The 20,813-nt window shown below is 37.3% G+C and overlaps 2 protein-coding genes across 2 annotated transcripts; both read right to left on the bottom strand.

Moving 5' to 3' along the window:
- Positions 1–785: 785 nt before the first annotated feature.
- Positions 786–5,844, bottom strand: GCK72_004079 (uncharacterized protein; the record flags this gene model as incomplete). Its single annotated transcript, XM_053724451.1, has 4 exons — positions 786–1,769; positions 3,284–3,370; positions 3,429–4,077; positions 5,693–5,844. 4 exons carry the CDS (start codon positions 5,842–5,844, stop codon positions 786–788), a joined length of 1,872 nt encoding a protein of 623 aa, XP_053588645.1.
- A 6,817-nt stretch (positions 5,845–12,661) lies between these two features.
- On the bottom strand, positions 12,662–14,954 carry GCK72_004080 (uncharacterized protein; the record flags this gene model as incomplete). Its single annotated transcript, XM_053724452.1, has 3 exons — positions 12,662–12,939; positions 12,983–13,133; positions 14,613–14,954. The coding sequence occupies 3 exons, from the start codon at positions 14,952–14,954 to the stop codon at positions 12,662–12,664; spliced, it is 771 nt and encodes a 256-aa protein (XP_053588646.1).
- Positions 14,955–20,813: the final 5,859 nt, after the last annotated feature.

The following is a 20,813-nucleotide window of genomic DNA, read 5'->3' on the forward strand; positions in this document are numbered from 1 at the left end:
GAAATGTCCGTTTTTTTTTCTATGTCTGTGTCTCTTTGTTAGTCTCACCTTTATTAAAAAGATGTGAAAAAAGAAGAATTAAGAGTTATTCGAGTGGTTCTGGTAAATGTGAGCTATAATTTGGTCGGAAAACTTATAACGATAAAAAAAATATACATTTTATGAATATAAAAGGATGAAAATTGAAAATTTTGAATAATTATGGGTAACAGAAAAGAAAAGGACGAGGCAAGGAGAATTTGAGGTTGAGAATTGGAGAAGAAGAGGGATAGTGCGATATTAAGAGACGATAGTACATTAAGAGCAAAGGGGGAAATCGGGAAATGAGAGATAGGGAACAAAGGTGTATTTGAAAAGAGTTTGACCGTTGTAGAAGTTTAGATCTTTGAAGTTTTGGTGATGTTCAGAAGATATTCGACGTGATGGATCACGGAAGGCGGCATCATGAATCGATCAGCAAGTTCCAGGAGTTTTGGCACGGTTTTGTCTGGAAATAGATTGTATCAGTTTGTAATGAAGAGCGGATCTGTCACTATTTTTAGTTCGTCGAGTGTTTGGGATAATTAGACCGTTATATTTAGACCAAAAGCTGTATAGGTACAGTTTTTGATCTGTTGCATGTCTGTTTCTTGTTAAAGCTCACTTTCCGACCCCTTCTACCCTCAAGCTATCACCTTCTGATATCGTTCTGACCGGTAGTCGGCAAGTCCCCCCTAATGAGCATTTGTCCACTACCTCTCAAAACGATAGAGAACTTTTGCGAGCCTCGTGATTACCTGTGTTAATTAAAGTAAGTATGTAACCGAATCGCGAGGTGATCTGTTCAGTATATCTTGCCAGGGAAACGGTGCCGTTAAATCCGTTTTATTGTCATCAGCTTCATTTTCAGATTCTTCCTTCCACCACGCAGGCCACACGATTTCAGACCACGACTCCCAATGCTCAATTGGCTGCATTCGATACACTTCGAACGTTGGTAGAACGAAACTGTTGTTGGTGATGTACATTCCAGAGAATCCATCGATATCATTCAATAAGTCAATGTCGAAATCTTCTTTTCCCCAACTCGTGATGAACTTGCATGCTCCCAGAAGAAAGCGAAGATATGCTTTGATTGAAGTGATTTCATCAGTATTATTCTCAGCTTTCTGAAACTTGGTGGTTGTCAAAGGCTCATTGACAACAGTTTCCGTAGTCAGGAGACGTTCAAAAGTTGCCAGGAGGCGTTCAATTTCTTGTCCTTGTTCTTGAGATGTAGAGCTTCCAGAATCTTCTCTTGTGATCCAACGCAGTGGTTGGTTTCCATTTGAGAACACAAGTTCTTCACTGTTCTCTTCCAACATGGACTTCATCCATTCTCGACACTCATCTTCCAGCCACACTTTGAACGATGGTATCAGCTTCACGTGCGCAGACGTGTAGCTGGTCTTCACTGCATCGAATGAAGTAGTTTCCAAACCGAAACAAGCTACTTTCATATGCTTCGTTCGCTCTCCATAATAGATCAAATCCGACAAATAATCATTAATGTTTTCAATGGAGCATTTCTCGCAATAAACCGTTTCTTCTGCAGAACCAGCCAAAATCATTTGCATCTTTACGACTTTCTCGACCAGTTTCACTTCATCATTGTCGGATATTTGGATGGCTTTGAGTTTATTGAACGCTTTCTCAGCAAATCCCACTCGAACAAATGCTTCATCTACTAACAAACATTGTGGATTGTTTTCGCAAAAGTTCTTCTTCAATTCCTGTTCAAGCGTAGGAACCTGAAAATACAAGTCTGTGTTGATTCAGTCAATTTTAGTTTTACAGCGGCAGAACAAATAATCTAATATAAAAGAAGTGTGCAATTTTCCTAATCAATACCATATTTCCAGTGACACGGAAAAACTAAGAAGCTATATTATAATACTTTTGAACTTCTGGTCCCCGCGGCGACCTCAGTCTCGGATTCAATAAATCAAAAAATACACATAAGTATGGAGCCACTTGAAAATTTTGAATATCTCACAAAATTGATGATACTTTAAGTACGTTTTGATATGTCAACAAATTACATTTAGGAATTCCAAAATGTTGCACAAAAAATCGAAAATTGGAAAATCGAAAAAGTCTGAATATTACTAGATTGAAGCCAATTTTCAGATTTTATTTTTATTTTTCGAAAACAGAGAGGTGTAGTAGTTTATATGTGCAACATATTGAAGTTCTTAAATGTAATTTATTGACACATCAAAACATACTTGAAGAATTATCAATTGATATTCAAAAATTTCAAGTGGGCTCCTTAGTTACAGTACTGGCCATAAAGCATGCGACACTTGCTGTTTTTAGTGGAAAATAGTCAACTTTGTGAGTGTGACACGGCCTCCCTGATAGTCTCATAATATTGATTGTTTATGGAGTGCATAGATCACAAATAGAGCTTCATTTTTGTAGTTGACAACTTTTTTGTACGGGCACATCCTTTTTGTACGGGCACATCCCAAGATCCTAAGAAGTTACAGGCAGTCAATGTAAACAGATCAAAAATGTCTCATTTTAGCACTGAAAAAGAGCAACATTTTCAATATAATTCTTTGACGATTGATAACTTCTTAGGATGTGCCCGTACAAAAAAGTTGTCAACTACAAAAATAAAGCTCTGCTTGTGATATGTATCAGGGTTGGGAAATTCCGGGCCGGGCCGGGCCGGGCCGGGCCGACTGAAAAATTTTCCTCGGCCCGGCCCGGCCCGCCTGCCTGCCCGGCCCGGCTCCTGTAGAAATTTGAAATTTTTTGAAAAAATTTTGAGTTTTTTTTTTGCAAAAAGGTCGAATTTTCGACTGTTTTGGAATATCGATAAAAAACTGAAGTGTACGAGAATTTTGGAGCATTTTTATTATTTTTTAATGAAAATTTCAAAAAAATTTGTGAAAAAATTGTGCACATTTTATGAATCCGGGCCGACCGGGCCGACCGGGCCGGGCCGGCAAAAAATTTCTGTCAGCCCGGCCCGGCCCGGCTCGTCAGCCCGGCCCGGAATTTCCCAACCCTGATATGTATAGTCCATAAACAATCAATATTGTGAGGCTATCAGGGAGGCCGTGTCACACTCACAAAGTTGACCATTTTCAACTAAAATCTGCCTGTGTCGCATTCTTTATTGCCAGTACGGTATGTCCCGCTGTATAGCACACTTTCAATGTCAAAATTTAAATTACCGATACGACCACAATGAACAACTGCCCCAGTAGCACTGCCTCAATTTCAAATTTAAACTACCGATAATGTAACTTACATTTGACAAAAACGGATGCTCCAAAAGTTCACGAGCAAATAGGCGGTCCTTCAGATTTCGTTTCGTAGCTTTTGACAAGAAATCGTTCTAAAAGTAATAAATTAAGCTTCAGTTCAAATGACCAGTTCAGTTCAAATGAACTAACTATTTCATCCGGGAAACCTTCGAAGCCCTTCGGAATTTTTTCTTCTCTGAACGCTTTTCTGACAGTATACCCATATCCCTCGTTTTTATATGGACATATCAGTTCAGCAGCAATCATTCCCAATGAGAATACATCCACTTTGTTGTTATAAGGATTTGTACTCAATAGTTCCGGTGCCGCATACTCCTCGGTTCCGTACCAGTATTTGTGTTCACCAACTTCAAGTGGTGGATATAGTGGTGGATATAATCCGTTCTCATCTGGTTTAAGACTTTCTTGATGCTCCCGAATTTTAATCATTCCTAAATCTCCAATTTTGAGCGTCCCTCTTGCTCCATAAACAGAGTTACGTGCAAAAAAGATGTTGGCTGGCTTTAGGTCTCTATGAATCAGTCCTATTGCGTGGAACCAGTCTAGTGCACTGAGAATCTGCTTGATCCAAAACTTCATGTCCTCTAAGTTACGGCTTTCGACAGTTTTATTTTCATCTATCCAATCACTTAGATTCTTTTCCATGCACAGCTCCATGAAAATGTTCAAATGGCCTTCTGTTCCATTTTCGTGTTTCATCCATGAACACCAGAAGAAAGCAATCACATTTTTATGCGCAACTCGGATGGCTTCTTTGCAGTCAATGAAAATATTCGAACTGAAATGAATGTGATTACAAACGCTGTTGACTGATACTCAAGTCATTTTCAATCATACGTGAAAATTGGTACTGACTACCTTCTACAAAAAGTGTCGTTCTTATAGAGGTTTTAACGGTTACTACTGTCATAGTGCGACAATATCGGTTTTCTAATATGTCTTTCCAGGACTGTCGCCTTTCCAAAACTCTCACAATATGTTTTTTTATTATATTACTTCTATTTTCTTCTGTTATATTTCAACCCTCAAATTCTCTCCTCAATCTATTCGTCATTCTTTATTTGTTAGCTTTTTGCCCCCTTTGCCCCCTTTGTTCTGTTTCTGTTATTGTAACAATACTTCTTTCTATCTATATTTCTCTCATCCCGCCCCTATTTCTCCGACATGGCAGAAACCATTCTTCTTATTTTTTGTACTTACATTTTCCTTTTTTTACTATCCGTAACGGTCGTACTAAATACTTTCGTTCCCCAATTTCATGGCTATTCCTCTCTCTCTCTCTCCCTCAAGTATTTTCTTAACAGTTTTGAAAAGGGGACGTTCTTGAAAGACATACCACCATTCAAAAATAAGGTTTCTGAATATTAAAATCGTAATAGGGTCTGTTGTGATATTTTCCTATAATGATGTATTTCGGCCAGTTCATGTTCATACTTGAAGAATTTTTTAATTCGGTTCTCAGGACGCTGAGAGCGAGCGCCGGAAAGTTTGGTCATTGAGATGACCAAGGAAAAAATGGGAGCGGTGGATTTTTTGAATTTTGACGCTATTTTCGATAATTTTTGTTGTAATCCTCGTTAAATTTTAAAGAATACGGCAAACATTAATAGAAAAACACTGAAAACTATTGAAAATCACGTCAGGAATAGTAGAATACGGAAAAATCCAACTTTACCAAAATTTCTAAAACATTCTTACTTATCAAACTTTCCGGCGCTCGCTTTCAGCGGGTTGTGCAGCGAATTTAAAAATTCTTGAAGTATGAAAATGAACTCGTCGAAACTCATACATTATGATACAAAAATATCACAATAGACCACAATACGCCTTTAATGCATCTCAGAATTTAAAACTTCCAGGTTGTCACACGCAGTTACAGTACCGGACGAAAAGGTATCAACTTTGGCTGTTTTCAGTTGAAATTGGCCAACTTTGAGAGTGTGCCGTAATAATTCTGAGTGTCACACCAAGAAAACTTTTAATGGATCATACAGATCAAGAATAGAACTCTATTTGTGTAGTTGACAACTTTTTTGTACCGACACTCCTTAGCAAGTTACATATCGACAAAGTAATTTCTCCCTCAAATCGACAATTTTCAGTGGAAAATAGTGCGATTTTTGAACTGGCCTCTTAAAATGACCATAACTCTCTAGGGACCGCCCGTACAAAAAAGTTGTCAACTACAAAAATGGAGCTCTACGTTCGATCTATATGATTTATTAAAAATGTTCACGGTGTGACAATCAGAATTACTATGGCACACTCTCAAAGTTGGTCATTTTCCACTGAAAACAGCCAAAGTTGATAACTTTTTTTCCTTACTGTTGCTACCTTTGGCTTATGATTTCAGGCGAGCTAGACTACAGTTTTCTATAAAAGCATTGGCTTACTAATTTGTAGACATTTGTTTCATTGCCAAATGTCGTTTTTTTTCTCCAACCATCACATGGTAAACTGATCCGAACGATCCTTCTCCTAATTTTTTGACAACTTCAATGTTGCCGCTGACGCACTCTTTGCAATGATCACTTTCAATCGACATGACTTGATTCTGAAACACAAACTAAATAGAAAAAGTATTGGCATAAATTTAGGTTAAAAGAACGACGATGAGAACAATGAGTAACGATGAGTCAAAAACAATGAGCCATGCTACAAATTGATTAAAAAGACAGGGAAGGAACGAAAGATACATAGACATCAGAAAACTTAAGTATTTATTCATTTATTTGGCTCCGCGACAATTCGCAACTGCGACGTTTCGCAACCACGGCGTTTCGCAACCACACCGCATTTGCATATTTAGGTCAGTTGAAAATGTTGAAACCGAAGGGTCTGGGAACATATTTGAAAACATTAAATAGAAGAAAAAGTTATCTGACCCATTTTTAGACAAAACTAGGTTAAACTATTGCTAGTTCTATGGTTGCGAAACGTCGTAGTTGCGAAATGTCGCAGTTGCGAAACGTCGTAGTTGCGAAATGTCGCAGTTGCGAAACGTCGTAGTTGCGGAATGTCGCAGTTGCGAAACCTACGTGAGTTGCGAAATGTCGCAGTTGCGAAACGTTGTAGTTGCGAAATGTCGCAGTTGCGAAACGTCGTAGTTGCGAAATGTCGCAGTTGCGAAACGTCGTAGTTGCGGAATGTCGCAGTTGCGAAACGTCGTAGTTGCGGAATGTCGCAGTTGCGAAATGAACGGTTGCGAATTGTCGCAGTTGCGAAACCTACGTGAGTTGCGAAATGTCGCAGTTGCGGAATGTCGCAGTTGCGAATTGTCGCGGAGCCATTTATTTTAATACGTTCGTGGAAATAGAAGGGTCTAGGGTGGTGAAAAAATTAAAATAAATAGAGTAAGAACTGAATAATGACATGTCCAATATTGGACGCACAAAAATTTTGAAAAGCAGAGTAAGAAGTCGACTTGTGTTACTATAAAATAACTTAAATACTGAAAAAAATACGAAACTATTTCGAAACACACTCCAGAACTTTCTGTTTAGAGCTCGAAAGAGCGCATATGCACTGTCCATTGGCACATTTTTAAATCATCATTCTTATATATAAAACGCGTGTGGGCTCTGTTTGTGGATTTGTCTGTCTGTTTTTCAGGATGTCCGCCAGTTTTTTGAGAAATAAAGGGGAGAGTGCGCCATGGGCAAAAGTCGAACCCTCGCCCTTTCAGCGACAGGCGTGAGCGTTAACCATTCGGCCACGTGAACACTTTTGTGAGAGGGTAAACAGGAAAATAAGAAGAGGCCAGCCGGATGAAGCGCCGAAGGCGCGGCAGCCAGGCTGGTTTATAAATAAGAGATAAAAATACATGGTCTCCCAGACTCCGAGAAAGAACTGCAAGGAAATTTTTGATCTACCCTCATTAAATGAAAAAATTTGAGAAATTAGCAGGTCTACAAATTTATTTCTTTGATTTTTAGCTGAAATCTCAAAGTCAGGAAAGAGAAAATTGTAGTTTTAGAATTATTCAGAAAGCATTATTTACCCATTCAATCCAAAAAGTCCTGGTTTTATATATTATTTCAGGTCAAAATGGTAATTTTCATTTTTATTTCGGAAAAAATCTACGGGATTTGTTTATTTTTCAATACTATCCAACGAATGATAGCTCAAATCGTGCTCCGGAGATTTTTACACATTTCTGTAGGACGGTTTTTCAATTTGCTCATTAGTTTTTGAGAAATCGATCAAATTCCGAATTTCTTTCAATTTTTTGTTATTTTCTCGAAAACTAATGAGCAAATTGAAAAACCGTCCTACAGAAATGTGTAAAAATCTCCGGAGCACGATTTGAGCTATCATTCGCTAGATAATATTGAGAAATAAACAAATCCCGTAGATTTTTTCCGAAATCAAAATGAAAAATTTCCTTTTCGACTTATATAGTATCTGAAACCAGAATATTTTGGATTGAATGGGTGGATAATGCTCTCAGAATAATTCTAAAACTTAAATTTTCTTACTTCTGACCTTGAGCTTTACGCTAAAAATTAAAGTAATAACGTTTTAGACCTGCTAATTTCTCAAATTTTTCGTTTCATGAGGGTAGATCAAAAATTTCCTTGCAGTTCTTACTCGGAGGCTGGGAGACTGTGCAATATTTAAAAAAACATGCAGAGCCGAAGATTTTTGTTACGAATCTGGGCCTCGTCTATTCACAGGAAATGAATATGAATGTTAGACGGTGAATCATAGAAGAGCAATGAGATGAAAGGGGCCCGAAAGCTAGAGAGTGCACACTGTTCAATCGAGTACAAACAGGGATGGACTCGCAACTTCTGTCTTTGATAAAAGTTATTTGCATAAAAAGAAGCAGTAGATTTTTTTCATGTTTGAGATTTTTCAAAATGTAAGTGGAGCAGTTCTGAGATCCAGAATGACTTTGGCACATTTCAGATACTAATTCCTGTTTAACAAAGTAGAAAATATATCTGTATCGAGGAAGCTCATGGAAGCGCACTAACTAGGGAAGGCCACCAAGTCAGTGTAGAGTTATGGGAAAGTGACCTATTTTCCAGTGATATGGGTCGCGACTCATTACTCCATGACCTTCCCTAGTTAGTTCAAGAAAAAGAAGTGAACTCACCCCCAGTGTCTACAAAACGATTTTCTATCAGATCCTCCAGAATATGTATTATTCGATTACGATGTGGTTGTCACTGGTGAGCACACTCTTCTGTGGATCTATAAGTTTTACTGCACTTTCAGAGTTCTACTACAAGTTCAATGCCTTTGAAACTATTTTTCTAACGAAGTCTTTGAAACTTTGCTGAAAAATAGATAAATAATTCTTTTTAAGAGTTTTACTATATATTTCGAACAAAAAAAATTAGCTGAAAATAGCGAAAAGTTGGAGGAAATGGATAAATTGAGGAAATCAAATTTTACCACGTGGCATGAGCTTAAATTCAACGTGGAGCGCACTTGCAACAATTGAGAACTGCTGTTTCTCAATTTTTTTGTTATACAAATGATAAATCGTAAATCGGGCTACATTTTTGGTAGTACATTCTAAAAAGTCGAAGGAGAATTCATTGAGAAAACTAAGTCTGAAAAATAATGTGTAGAATGACAGTTTTTAATTTTCAAGAAGGTTTTTAAGTTAAACAATATTTATTAGATTTTAAATAGAAAAACAATAAAATACATAAGAAAGGTTAATTAGCATTATTCTAAACAAAAAAAATTAAAAAATTGCTTTGAAATTTCAACTAGTATTTATTCATTAGTCAATATAAAAATTGAATAATTTTAAGTTCATAGCACAATCAGTGCATAAGGAAAGCTGCTTGTCTTATACCTTTCCCATGTTCTGCCCAAAATTTCGCATCTGCGTCATTCTCTGGTATCTCCTTCTTATACCAAGACAAGTCGCTCTGATTTATTTTTGGGTTCCGTCCCATCTCGTTGCCCCACGATAGATCATTGTCATATTCTGAATCTACGGTAGTAGAGGAAATGATTGAGCAGACCACAAAGTTGCGGGAATCTCGATTGAAAAGTTGAATGAGAATATGCTTTGAATCCATGTTAGTACGGATTCTAGCTTGACTTCCGGTTTTAAATCTGAAAATAGAAAATAGTGAGCTAAGAAAAATCTAAAAAATATATCCAGACTTCTTAGGAAACTTACACAACATGATCAGAGAAGGTTTCCACTAATTTTTCCATCATAACAGAGTGATCTCCAGCTGCAAGATACTGAAATTTGGTGTCGATTTCAGCGTCGTTTTCAATCCATTTCTGAAAATAGTTATAATCGGAATGCTCTGGAAATCCAGGAATACCTTCACAAGTGTCGGAACAGCATCCGTGTTCAAAAGTGCATCGATTCGAATGGTTTTACAGTTGCAGAACTGTAAAATTTGAAGTTAGAAAGTGGTCGGACTGTAACAGGTGAGTTGAGACTTTTCAAAAAATTTTGGTCCCAGGGACATAAAGTACTGGCCATAAAGAGTGCGACATTTGCAGTTTTTAGTTGAAAATGTTCAACTTTATGACTGTGACACGGCCTCCCTGATAGCCTCACAATATTGATTGTTTATGAACTATCCTGAATAAAGGTAGAGCTTCATTTTTGTAGTTGACAACTTTTTTGTACAGGTACATCCCAAGAAGTAACAGGCAGTCTTTGTAAAAAGCTCTACTTTTAGCACTGAAAAAAGGCAACAATTGCGAGAAATTTTTTTGACAATTGATAACTTCTTAGGATGTGCCCGTACAAAAAAGTTGTCAACTACAAAAATGAAGCTGTATTCGTGATCTATACACTCCATGAACAATCAATATGATGAGCCTATCAGGGAGGCCGTGTCACACTCACAAAGTTGACCATTTTCAACTGAAAACTGCAAGTGTCGCATTTTTTATGGCCAGTACTGTATATAGCTATGTCATAACTCAATCCCAGTCAACATTAACTTATTTCTAATTGCAGAAATATAATCCTTATACTCGAAATAATATTCTCTAAACGTAAAAATGGTCCTGAGACGTTTCAAAACCAGACGCTTCAAAACTGAGACATTGATACGAACCTCATGACTTTTCAATAACAATATATGTATTGTGATGACTGTTATAATGAGGAAGCAGAACAAGTTACATAATGTCAACAAGAACCAAGCGGCAATTATTTTGTTCGTTTTCATGATGAGCTCTGTGAATCTATGAGAATCTATCCATTTTCACTTCGAATTGAGCGTTGCGGTTGCGCCGCGTGAGTTTCCTTTTCTCACAAAATCCGTGTTCATATGCCCAACATTAGTAACTCACCACGGGGAAACCCATCAACTCATCAAACGGGAAATCGTTGGTACCCTCTGCATCCAGATAAATCGTCTCCAGACCCGCGGATATATTCTTCATGAACACCATCACCGAATCCTTCTTCAGATTCACAATTTTCAGATGCTTAACATCAAACGGACCACTTGTTTCAAAATCATCCACGAACGCATCGAAGTCCGCCGGGTAGAACCCCTCCAGAATTGTTAGTTGGTCAATTTTTCCAACTTTTAGAGCCTGACCAAGAGAGTAGAAAGCCGTCAAGTACTGGTGTTTGTTAAAGATGTTGAATCCGGCGCGTTTTGTGTTTTGAGTAGTGATTTCAGATTCAGAAGATATCGGGGATCCATCTGGAAACACAGTAAGATAAGCCCCGCCCACTTTACAATATCTTACTCGAATCCACTGGATACTCCACATAGATGGCACCACATTTCTGTCCCTTCCGGCTATCGAACAGGACTGTTTTGAGAATCAGACTATCCGATGAAGACAAGAGTTCCTTGATGTGATTGTCATCAGCCATTTCTGTTCTTTAATGTTCCTTTAATTCGAAATGAATTGCAAAATAATGTTCAAGTAATGGCATCAAAATAAGGCTAACGGGGTAGTAAATCAAAACATTAAAAGGGATCACTTGGTAAAATGAAGAAAAAGTGATCACAATTTTTAGACTGAGCAATGGTATGGTGTAAAGTGAAGGGTGTTTGCAACAATCAAGGGAGCAATTCGATTTACCATCATTAATCAACCTTAGAGGAGTCAAATGCCTCGAGCAGACATGTGTCGCGTAAAAAGAAAAATATTGAATTGGAGAAAACGTTTTTCAATTGGAGAAAACGTTCCGGCCCGGTAAATGAACCTAAACTTCAGAACTTCAGTAAACAAACAGAAAATTTGTTTCAAAATGGAAAAATATGTACCTCAACTCCAAAACTTCATGCTTTTAGCTTTTTTCTAGCAAAATCTTTGACAATTAGCTGAAAGATAAAATTAATTAATTGAAGAAGTTAAAAGTTGACCTGGAGCTTGCCGTAAAGCGCTCTTGCAACGCTAGAGAATGAAATTATATGGGCTCATCCTTGAAGAACTTGCAAGAGGTTATAAGTTCGACATTTATTACAAGTGAAAATTAAGAATTTTACCAAAAAATATGAACAATTCACGGTCTCCCACATTGCGAAAAAGAACTGCAAGGAACGTGAAGCCGATTTTTTCACGTTTTAATTCAATTCTTTTATTTTTTGCACTGAAAATTCAGTTTTTTCAGGTTTTTAGACTGCGCAATGGATGAAAAAAGGTCCCGTCCTACAGAATTGTAGAAAATAAAATTCTCTATCTTATGAGCCAAAGAACGTGAAATTTGGTCTGAAATTGACTTTTTCTATACAGAAAAACTGATTTTCAGAATATTGAATATAACTTTTTTGGTAGAAAACGTTTTCTAATAAAACTTGCACATAATGTTCTTGAGGATGCTCCAAAACTGTTACAATTTTTTCGAAAAAAAATATTGGATGAAATGGCAGAAAATCTCAATATTCTGAAAATCAGTTTTTCTGTATAGAAAAAGTCAATTTCAGACCAAATTTCACGTTCTTTGGCTCATAAGATAGAGAATTTTATTTTCTACAATTCTGTAGGACGGGACCTTTTTTCATCCATTGCGCAGTCTAAAAATCTGAAAAAACTGAATTTTCAGTGCAAAAAATAAAAGAATTGAATTAAAACGTGAAAAAATCGGCTTCACGTTTCTTGCAGTTCTTTTTCGCTGTGTGGGAGACTGTGCAATTGAGTAAAAATTAGAAATGAAAGCTTTTAGAGTTGAAAAATTCAAAAAATAATGTTTCTCAAATTTTTGATAATTTTCTTCGGCTAATTTGGGCTATTATATCAATTCAGCCAAGCTTACCAATAGTTGATACTTTATTCAACAGAAAATTCATCAAAACAAAAAAGTTTAGTTAGCAATAATCTAAACAAAATGAAGTTAATTTTGAGCATATTTGCAACCATATCTAAACTTTTAGAAAAAATTATACAAAAAACTCAAAAAAGAACTAAATAATTTCCATTAATCTGTGATACAGCTTGGCTTTAGTGCTTTCAGACAACTCCTTGCACGCTTCACAAGTTTTTAAAAGTTTTGCTTCTTGAATGCTTCTGATTTCCTTTATGGTCTTGTCCAAAAGTTTCGTCATGCCAAACTTATCAGCCAAACACATCAACTTCTCATTTTTGATTTTGGTGTTATTCAGAAGATGATACTCGACGTGGCGGATTACAGACGGCATCATGAAGCGATCCGCAAGTTCCAGTAACTTGTCAACAGTGCTGTCTGAAAATTTAGAACTTGAAAATTGACAATCTGGCTAACATACCATCTGGAAAGATGGTTTCTGGATATATCGTGCCGAATAGCAAACATATATCTATATAAGAAGCTTCCATAATTTCAATCTCATTAATTTGTCCTTTTTTGGAGTTTTCTGAGAAGAGTGCGCGGAAGTATTCGGAGTGAATCGAGAGGAACTGAAAAAGAAAATAGGTAGTAGCTTTGGAGACGCACGGCCTCCAGTGGAGGCCCTTTCAATGCACTGCGCTCAGTACTTTGAGAGGGCCTCTGCAGGAGGCCGTGGAGACGCCGCTTTCAAATGCCCTATAAATTTGGTCGTACGCCGCCAAAATGAGAACATCTTAAGTATACTATTCACCGATTCGGAATTCCAGCTTATTCATATGAAAAGTTTGAGTGCTCATAACTCGGCTCACAGACACATTTATCAGGTTTCGACTACAGAAATGGACTCCTCGTAGTCGAAAATACATATAATCAAATTTATAGGTCATTTGAAAGTGGCGTCTCCAAAGATTTCCCTTGTAAGCATTGTTTATCTCTAAAATGTTTGTATTTTTTCTCTAACAAGAGAAGTAAACGACGGACCGAGTTGAACTTTTTCTATAAATTTGAGCATAGGTATTTTCGACCCTGAGGATTTCAAATCTGCAAGAAAAACTCGCATAATGTTCCCCTGTACTGAGTTATGAGCCGTCAAACTAAACGCACCCACAACCCCTGCGCCACCAATGGTTGGAAAACGTGTGCCTTGTGTCAAAATGCTTAACCATAGGAAAAGTTTGACGGCTCATAACTCGGTACAGGGGAACATTTTTCAGGTTTTTCTTGCAGATTTGGAATTCTCAGGGTCGTAATTACTTATGGTCAAATTTATAGAAAAAGTTCAACAGGGTCCGTCGTGTACTTTCCTTGTTACACTCAGACAGTTTCAGAAAATAGCTATTTACAAAAACTATCTGTACTTATTAAGGTTTCGGAATTTGATTATCGACTTGAATATCAAAATCGTTGGGAAGGAGTGCACATTTAGTTTCAAAAGAGTTTCACGGCACCCTACCTCTTAAAATGTTATTTTAATGCGTCAGCGCGACGGGAAAGGCGTCAGAAGTATACTGTGCACCAGAGTTGTACGGAATGCCATTTTTCAGTTTCCGGAATCCGGAATCCGGAATCCGGAGTGACAAAAAAAACCCGGAATTCCGGAATTTCGGAATCCGGAATTCGGAATGTTTCGATAAATTTGCAAGGCCAAGTCATTTTTTCGAGTGTTTTCGATGATAGATAAAGTTTTAAACTACTTTTGAAGTTCAAAATCGAAAAAGAAGTAATGCAGTTGTCTTTAAAACTCAAAAAAATTCAAAAATGTTAACTTCAGGATGCCGGAAAAAGGAGACTCAAAAAACCGTAATCCGGAATCCGGAACCGGAATGAAGATTTTCATTCTCCGGAATCCGGAACCGAATGTCAAAAGAAATCCGGAATTCCGGAATCCGGAATTTCCGGAATCCGGATTCCGTACAACTCTGCTGTGCACATAAGGCCATAAAAAAGTAAGTTGGAGGCTCAAGAGAGTTTGAGAAGGTTTTGGTTAAGTACAAAAAAACTAATATCTGTTCTTTTTTGTTGAATAATTTTGAAGAAAACATACTCACCACTTTGTTGACATGAAGCGTTTTGTCTTCTACCTTTAAAACGATATCAGTAAAATCGGAAGGCAGAAAAAGGGCATCATACTGTTTGATTGGAAGATAACGGGCGACCAGAGCATATTTGAAGTTAAATGGTTCGTAAGTGGTAAAGAAAATATTATCTTGAGAATAACGGAATAGGACAGTGTTGACAGGGTTTTTAACATCTACATTAACGGTGTGCACTTGACCACGAATTGTTGCTTTGATATGTCCAGTGAGTCCGAATACTCCGTGTGGCTTCAACTCATCCCAGTCGAATTTCCATCTCACATTATTGTCAGAGAACGTGCATTCACTGAACATTCCACGTTATTATTATTATTGTCGGAACTTTTTTGTTTTGACCATCTTGCCAACCGGGCCAAAACAGGCCGACGCGGGCCTGCTCATAACTCGTGCCAAAATAAATATTATGAGCTGAAAAATATACCAAAATGTAGATCTCGACGAGTTCTATGTCCGTGACCTACTACGGGCTGGATGGCTACTCGTTAATGTGCCGCGGGCCGGGAAAAAGTGCCAAAAACGCAAAAATGGCCATTCTAGCCTGGCCCGCGGCACATAAACGAATAGCCATCCGGTCCGTAGTAGGTCACGGACATAGAACTCGTTGAGATTTATATTTTGGTATATTTTTCAGCTCATAATGTTCATTTTGACGCGAGTTACGAGCCAGCCCGTGTTGGCCCGTTTCGGCCCGGTTGACAAGAATGGTTTTGACAATAACTGCATATTTTGTACTTGAATTAAAAATTACCATTTCAACCCTTCTACATCGCTTGTATCCAGTAGTCCGATATCGATAACCGTGTTGGCACTGCTATATTCAAAAGTCGTATTCTCCATTCCTCCAGAATCTTAAATAAAAATGTTTAAAGATATGTATAATAGTTATATTATTACCAAAATCGGTATGAAAAGAAGAACGTATTTTTAAACCGATTTTAATGATAATTAAGTAGTTCAGGGTTCATTAAAAAGTAAGATGTATTTGTTAATAACTAATTTGGTCGGAAAACTTATAACAATTAAAGTAATCAGTAATAAACGCAGGTTTTGCAGGTATCCCAAGAAAAATACCGCAGAATTTTATATAAAAGAATATGTATATAAAAGAATGATTTCAAACATTGAAACATTTTCTAACATGGAAACAAAATAGAAAAATAGTGTTATAGAAAAGAAGACGGCGGCAATGAGAATTTAAGGGTGTGCGACGAAAAAGAAGAGGGACAATGCGATATTTAGAGACGATGAACCATTGAAGGGCAAGGGGGAAAACGAGAAATGAGAGATAGAGAACAAAGGGGTAGATGAAAAGAGGGTGATCATTGTTGAAGTTCAGGTCTTCAAAATTTGTTTTAAAACCGGGGCCGCGGAACATCTTGTTGTACATTTTGTTGAACACCCCGTTGCACCAAATCGATGATCACCATCACCTTGTCCAAAATCTTCCCCTTTGCCTGATCAGACAACTCTCCATAGTCTGAAGAGTCCTTCAACTTCTTCGCCTTTGCCATGCTATCCAATTCCTTGATCATCTTCTCCAACAGCATCTCCATTCCATACCTATCAGCCATCCACATCAACTTCTCATTGTTGATTTTAGTGTTGTTCAGAAGATGATATTCGACGTGATGGATTACAGAAGGCATCATGAATCGGTCAGCGAGCTCGAGGAGTTTTGGCACGGTTTTGTCTGAAATAGATTGTAAGAATTTAGGCAAATCTCCAAAATTCACCATTTGGGAAAGTTGCTTTCGGGTAGATCGTGCTAAAAAGCAACCCGATCTCTTCATAGGACACATCCTTAATCGGCACCTCATCCATTTTTCCTTCCTTGAAATTTGAAGAAAATAGAGCATTGAAGTAGTCGGAGTGGTAGGAGAGGAACTGAAAGTTGCTTTTATTTTCTTTAATTCCGAAATAAACAAGATCTTACCGTTCTATTAACGTTCAACTTGACGCCACCGACTTCGAGAATCGCATCATTTTTCTCCGATGGAAGGAACATCTCGTCGTAAATTTCGGTGCAGAGAATTGGGAGAAGAGAGAATTCGAATTGGAATTTCATGGGGTCAGTCAGTTCGGAGAAAGTTTGCGCCACTTCTCGTTTTTCCGTGGAGATATGCACCGGAACAGTTAGCTCTTGTGGTTTTTTGACGATGATCTCTCCAGTGAACCCAATGACTCGTTCAGCTTTTAGCTCTTCCCAAGAAAAGGCCCAGGACATACGAGAAGTTGGGCTAGTGGAGGCTTTCATCACACTGAAAGGAAAAAAACCGTTCTATCGGAACAAGTTTTCAAAAATTTTACATACCGTTAATCTCGGCTGTCTTCAATGGTATGAAAATATTCTATGAACATTAAGCTATTTTATGTCAGTTAGCAGCTTTTTGATATTTCCATCGGGAACCGAGATATACCGCTGCAAACATGCTCCGCCATTCTTAACAAGATTCAGCAAAATCCTATATTCTTTTTACGTTTCGGTAGAGCGCAGTTGCTAGAAAAGCGCTGTGTTAATAGAGGAAATGCGATAAATTTTAGTCGAATACAACATCTAAATTTATTTTTAAAATTTCCCTTTTTTACTTTTTCTGAGAACTAAAACAACAAAAAAATTTAGAAACTCACCACATTAATCCATTTGTTGTGCTGGTATCAAGTGTAACCATACCCACACTGTTTGTAGTTTTTTCCGCAGACTTGTACTTGATGATTTCGTACACCATGTTGTTCTGAAGCTTCACAGTGAAACTTTGTAGGAAATAAAAAATAATCAATTTTAAACTGAGAAATACGAATTGTGAAAGAGAAGAAGAGAGAAGGGAGATAGAGAAGGAGAGATGACCTTTGTCTTGTTGAAAAAAATATGATTCGCCGGCATAAGGATATATTATTTTATTTTCTGGAGCATAAGAAATCAAAAAAATTGTAATTGTGAAAACGGAGCAGGTGAAAATTCTGTGTTTGTGTAAAATTTTTGTGTAAATTTTATGAGAGTTTTGTCAGTGGTTTCTTTAAAGGTGGAACTCATGTCACTTTTTTTATTTCAAAATTATGATACTTCAGACAATTCCAATTGAAAATCAAGACTTTCGAAAATTTTTTTTTTGAATTTTTGAATTCAAAAAACTATGATGCTCAATTTTTACTCAATTGTTCATGTTTTATAGTTATAAAACAACTGTAATTTACCAAAAAAGGCTTAAACTATATTTAGCATGCATGTACTGGAACATTTTATATAAAGGAATGAGGGTTGAAACATTTTCCAACTTGAAAACAAAATAGAAAATGTTGTAACAGAAAAGAAAAGGACGGTAAGGAAAATTTAAGAGTGAGCAATGGGGAAGAAGATAGAAGATGTGATATCGAGAGACGGGCAATACAAATCGTTTTGAATTGAAAAGGAGGGAAAGAGCGAGGAGAATGAGAGGGTGCTGACCGTTGTCTTGTTGGAACATTGAAGCATATGAAACATTGAAGGCCAAGGGGGAAACAAGAAATGAGAGATAGAGAACAGATTGGTTAAAAGAGGGCAATCGTTTTTGAAGTTTAGGTCATCAAAGTTTGTTTTAAAACAGAAGCCGCGGAACATCTTGTTGAACATTTTGTTGAACTCCTCGTTGTACCAAATCGATGATCACCATAACCTTATCCAAAATCTTTCCCTTTGCCTGGTCAGACAACTCCCCATAGTCTGGAGAGTCCTTCAACATCTTCGCCTTCGCCATGCTATCCAATTCTCGAATCATCTTCTCCAACAGCAACTCCATTCCATACCTATCAGCCATCCAAATCAACTTCTCATTGTTGATTTTGGTGTTGTTCAGAAGATGATATTCGACGTGATGGATTACAGAAGGCATCATGAATCGATCAGCGAGCTCGAGGAGTTTTGGCACGGTTTTGTCTGAAATAGATTGTAAGAATTTAGGCAAATCTCAAAAACTCACCATTTGGAAAAGTGGCTTTTGGGTAGATCGTGCTAAAAAGTAACCCGATTTCTTCATAGGACACATCCTTAATCGGGATCTCATCCATTTGGCCTTCCTTGAAATTAGAGGAGAATAGAGCACTGAAGTAGTCCGAGTGGTAGGAGAGGAACTGCAATCAACTTTCAATTCCAATTCTGGAATTCTGGAAAGCATGGTCTGACCGTTCTATTAACGTTCAACTTGACGCCACCGACTTCGAGAATCGCATCATTTTTCTCCGATGGAAGGAACATCTCGTCGTAAATTTCGGTGCAAAATATTGGGAGAAGAGAGAATTCGAATTGGAACTTCTCTGGGTCAGTCAGCTTGAAGAAAACTTGTGACACCTTTTGTTTTTCCGTGGAGATATCCACCGGAACAGTTAGCTCTTGTGGTTTCTTGACAATGATCTCTCCAGTAAACCCAATGACTCGTTCAGGCTTCAGCTTTTCCCAAATGAAAGTCCAGGACATTTGAGACATTTGGCCAGCGGAGGCTTTCATCACACTGAAAAAGGTAAAATTTATAACATTTTAAAAGGAAATTTAGAGTTTGTATTCGAACAAAGTTTATCGTATTTCCTCTATCAATACAGCGCTTTTCTTACAACTGCAATTTGTCGAAACGTAAAAAGAATAGCGTTAGAAAACGAGAGACGCAGAGAAATATAGTTATTTATCAAAAGGATTTTGTTGGGACACCCTCTTATTCCCAGGCACTCCAAAAATTGACCGAATTCAAGCCGAGGGCAATTTTTCAAGAGGATTTTGCTGAATTTTGTTGAGAATGGCTTAATTTCTATTAAATACTGTAAAACCTGTATTAGACGAGGACCAAGCGGTGCCTGTTTGCAACGGTATTTCTCGGTTTTCAAAGGAAATAGCAAAAAGCTGTTAACTAACAAAATAGCTTTACATTCATAGAAGACTTCTTCAGTTTATATCTTCAAACACAGCCGAGATAGGATGCTCTAATCTCTTGCTAGCCTGTATCATAGGTTTTACGGTATGTGAAATTAAAAAAAATTGTTCCGATAAAACTTTTTTTCCTTGAAAACAAAAATAAACTTTCTATTAACACATATCCCATCTTGTTGCAAATTTTACGCTGATTAAGAATCTGCGCTTCAATTTTGCATCGTAGCTCCTAGAACCGCAATATTTGGGCTAAAAGTTTCATTGCTAAAACTAGAAGGTTGATACCATGGAACAATTCTTGAGACTACACTGCCCGACATAAATATAGAGCCACTTGTGATTATCGACTATCTCACAAAAATGATGATACATCAGGAAGTTTTCAGAATGGCAAAAATTTACATTTATTAGCTGAAAAATGTTGCATGCAAAACATTTTAACTCTGCCTCTTTGTTTTTGGAAAAATCGAAAAAATGTGAAAAATGGCTTCAATCTATCCGACATAAGTATAGAGCCACTCACAAAAAGTGTATATTACTCACAAAAACACACAAAAAGTGTATATTTATGTCGGGCAGTGTATAACAGTGTATTAAAGTTTGTAACTTAACTTTTTCCTGGGAACTAAAACTTTAAAAAAAGAGAAACTCACCACACCAATCCATTTGTTGTGCTGGTATCTAGTGAAATCAGTTCCTTACTGTTTGTAGTTTTTTCAGCAGACTTGTACGTGATGATTTCGTACACCATGTTGTTCTGAAGCTTGAAAGTAAAACTTTTTAGGATAGATAGAAAGAATCAATTTTAAACTGAGCAATACGAATCGTAAAAAAGAAGAAGAGAGAAGAGAGATAGAGACGGAGAGATGACCTTTGTCTTGTTGCAAAGATGTGATTCATTGGATTGTCTGCGTCTAGTATCTTTTACCAGGGGTACACGGCGCCGGTCAAGAAGAAAGATGGCAGCTGTTGTGAGTAAGAGTGGCCAGTCTTTCAATTTTTTCCTCTTGATTTTACTTTCATGACTCAAACTTTTTTTCAGACTTGCAAGATTCCGGCCCGGCTTGGCCCGGCCCGGCCCGGCCCGGTCGGCCCGGATTTGAATTTTTGAACATTTTTCACTACAATTTTTTGTCCAAAAATTTATTTTCTGAAAATTTTTCATATTTTTCCTCAAGTATATTTTTCAAAAACCTTCGAAACCTACAAAAAATTGTTTTTAAGAAATATTTTTCAAAAAAAATCGGGAAATTTTCGAAAAA

The sequence above is a fragment of the Caenorhabditis remanei genome, chromosome II (assembly GCF_010183535.1).
Source record: "Caenorhabditis remanei strain PX506 chromosome II, whole genome shotgun sequence".
Lineage (NCBI taxonomy): Eukaryota > Metazoa > Nematoda > Chromadorea > Rhabditida > Rhabditidae > Caenorhabditis > Caenorhabditis remanei.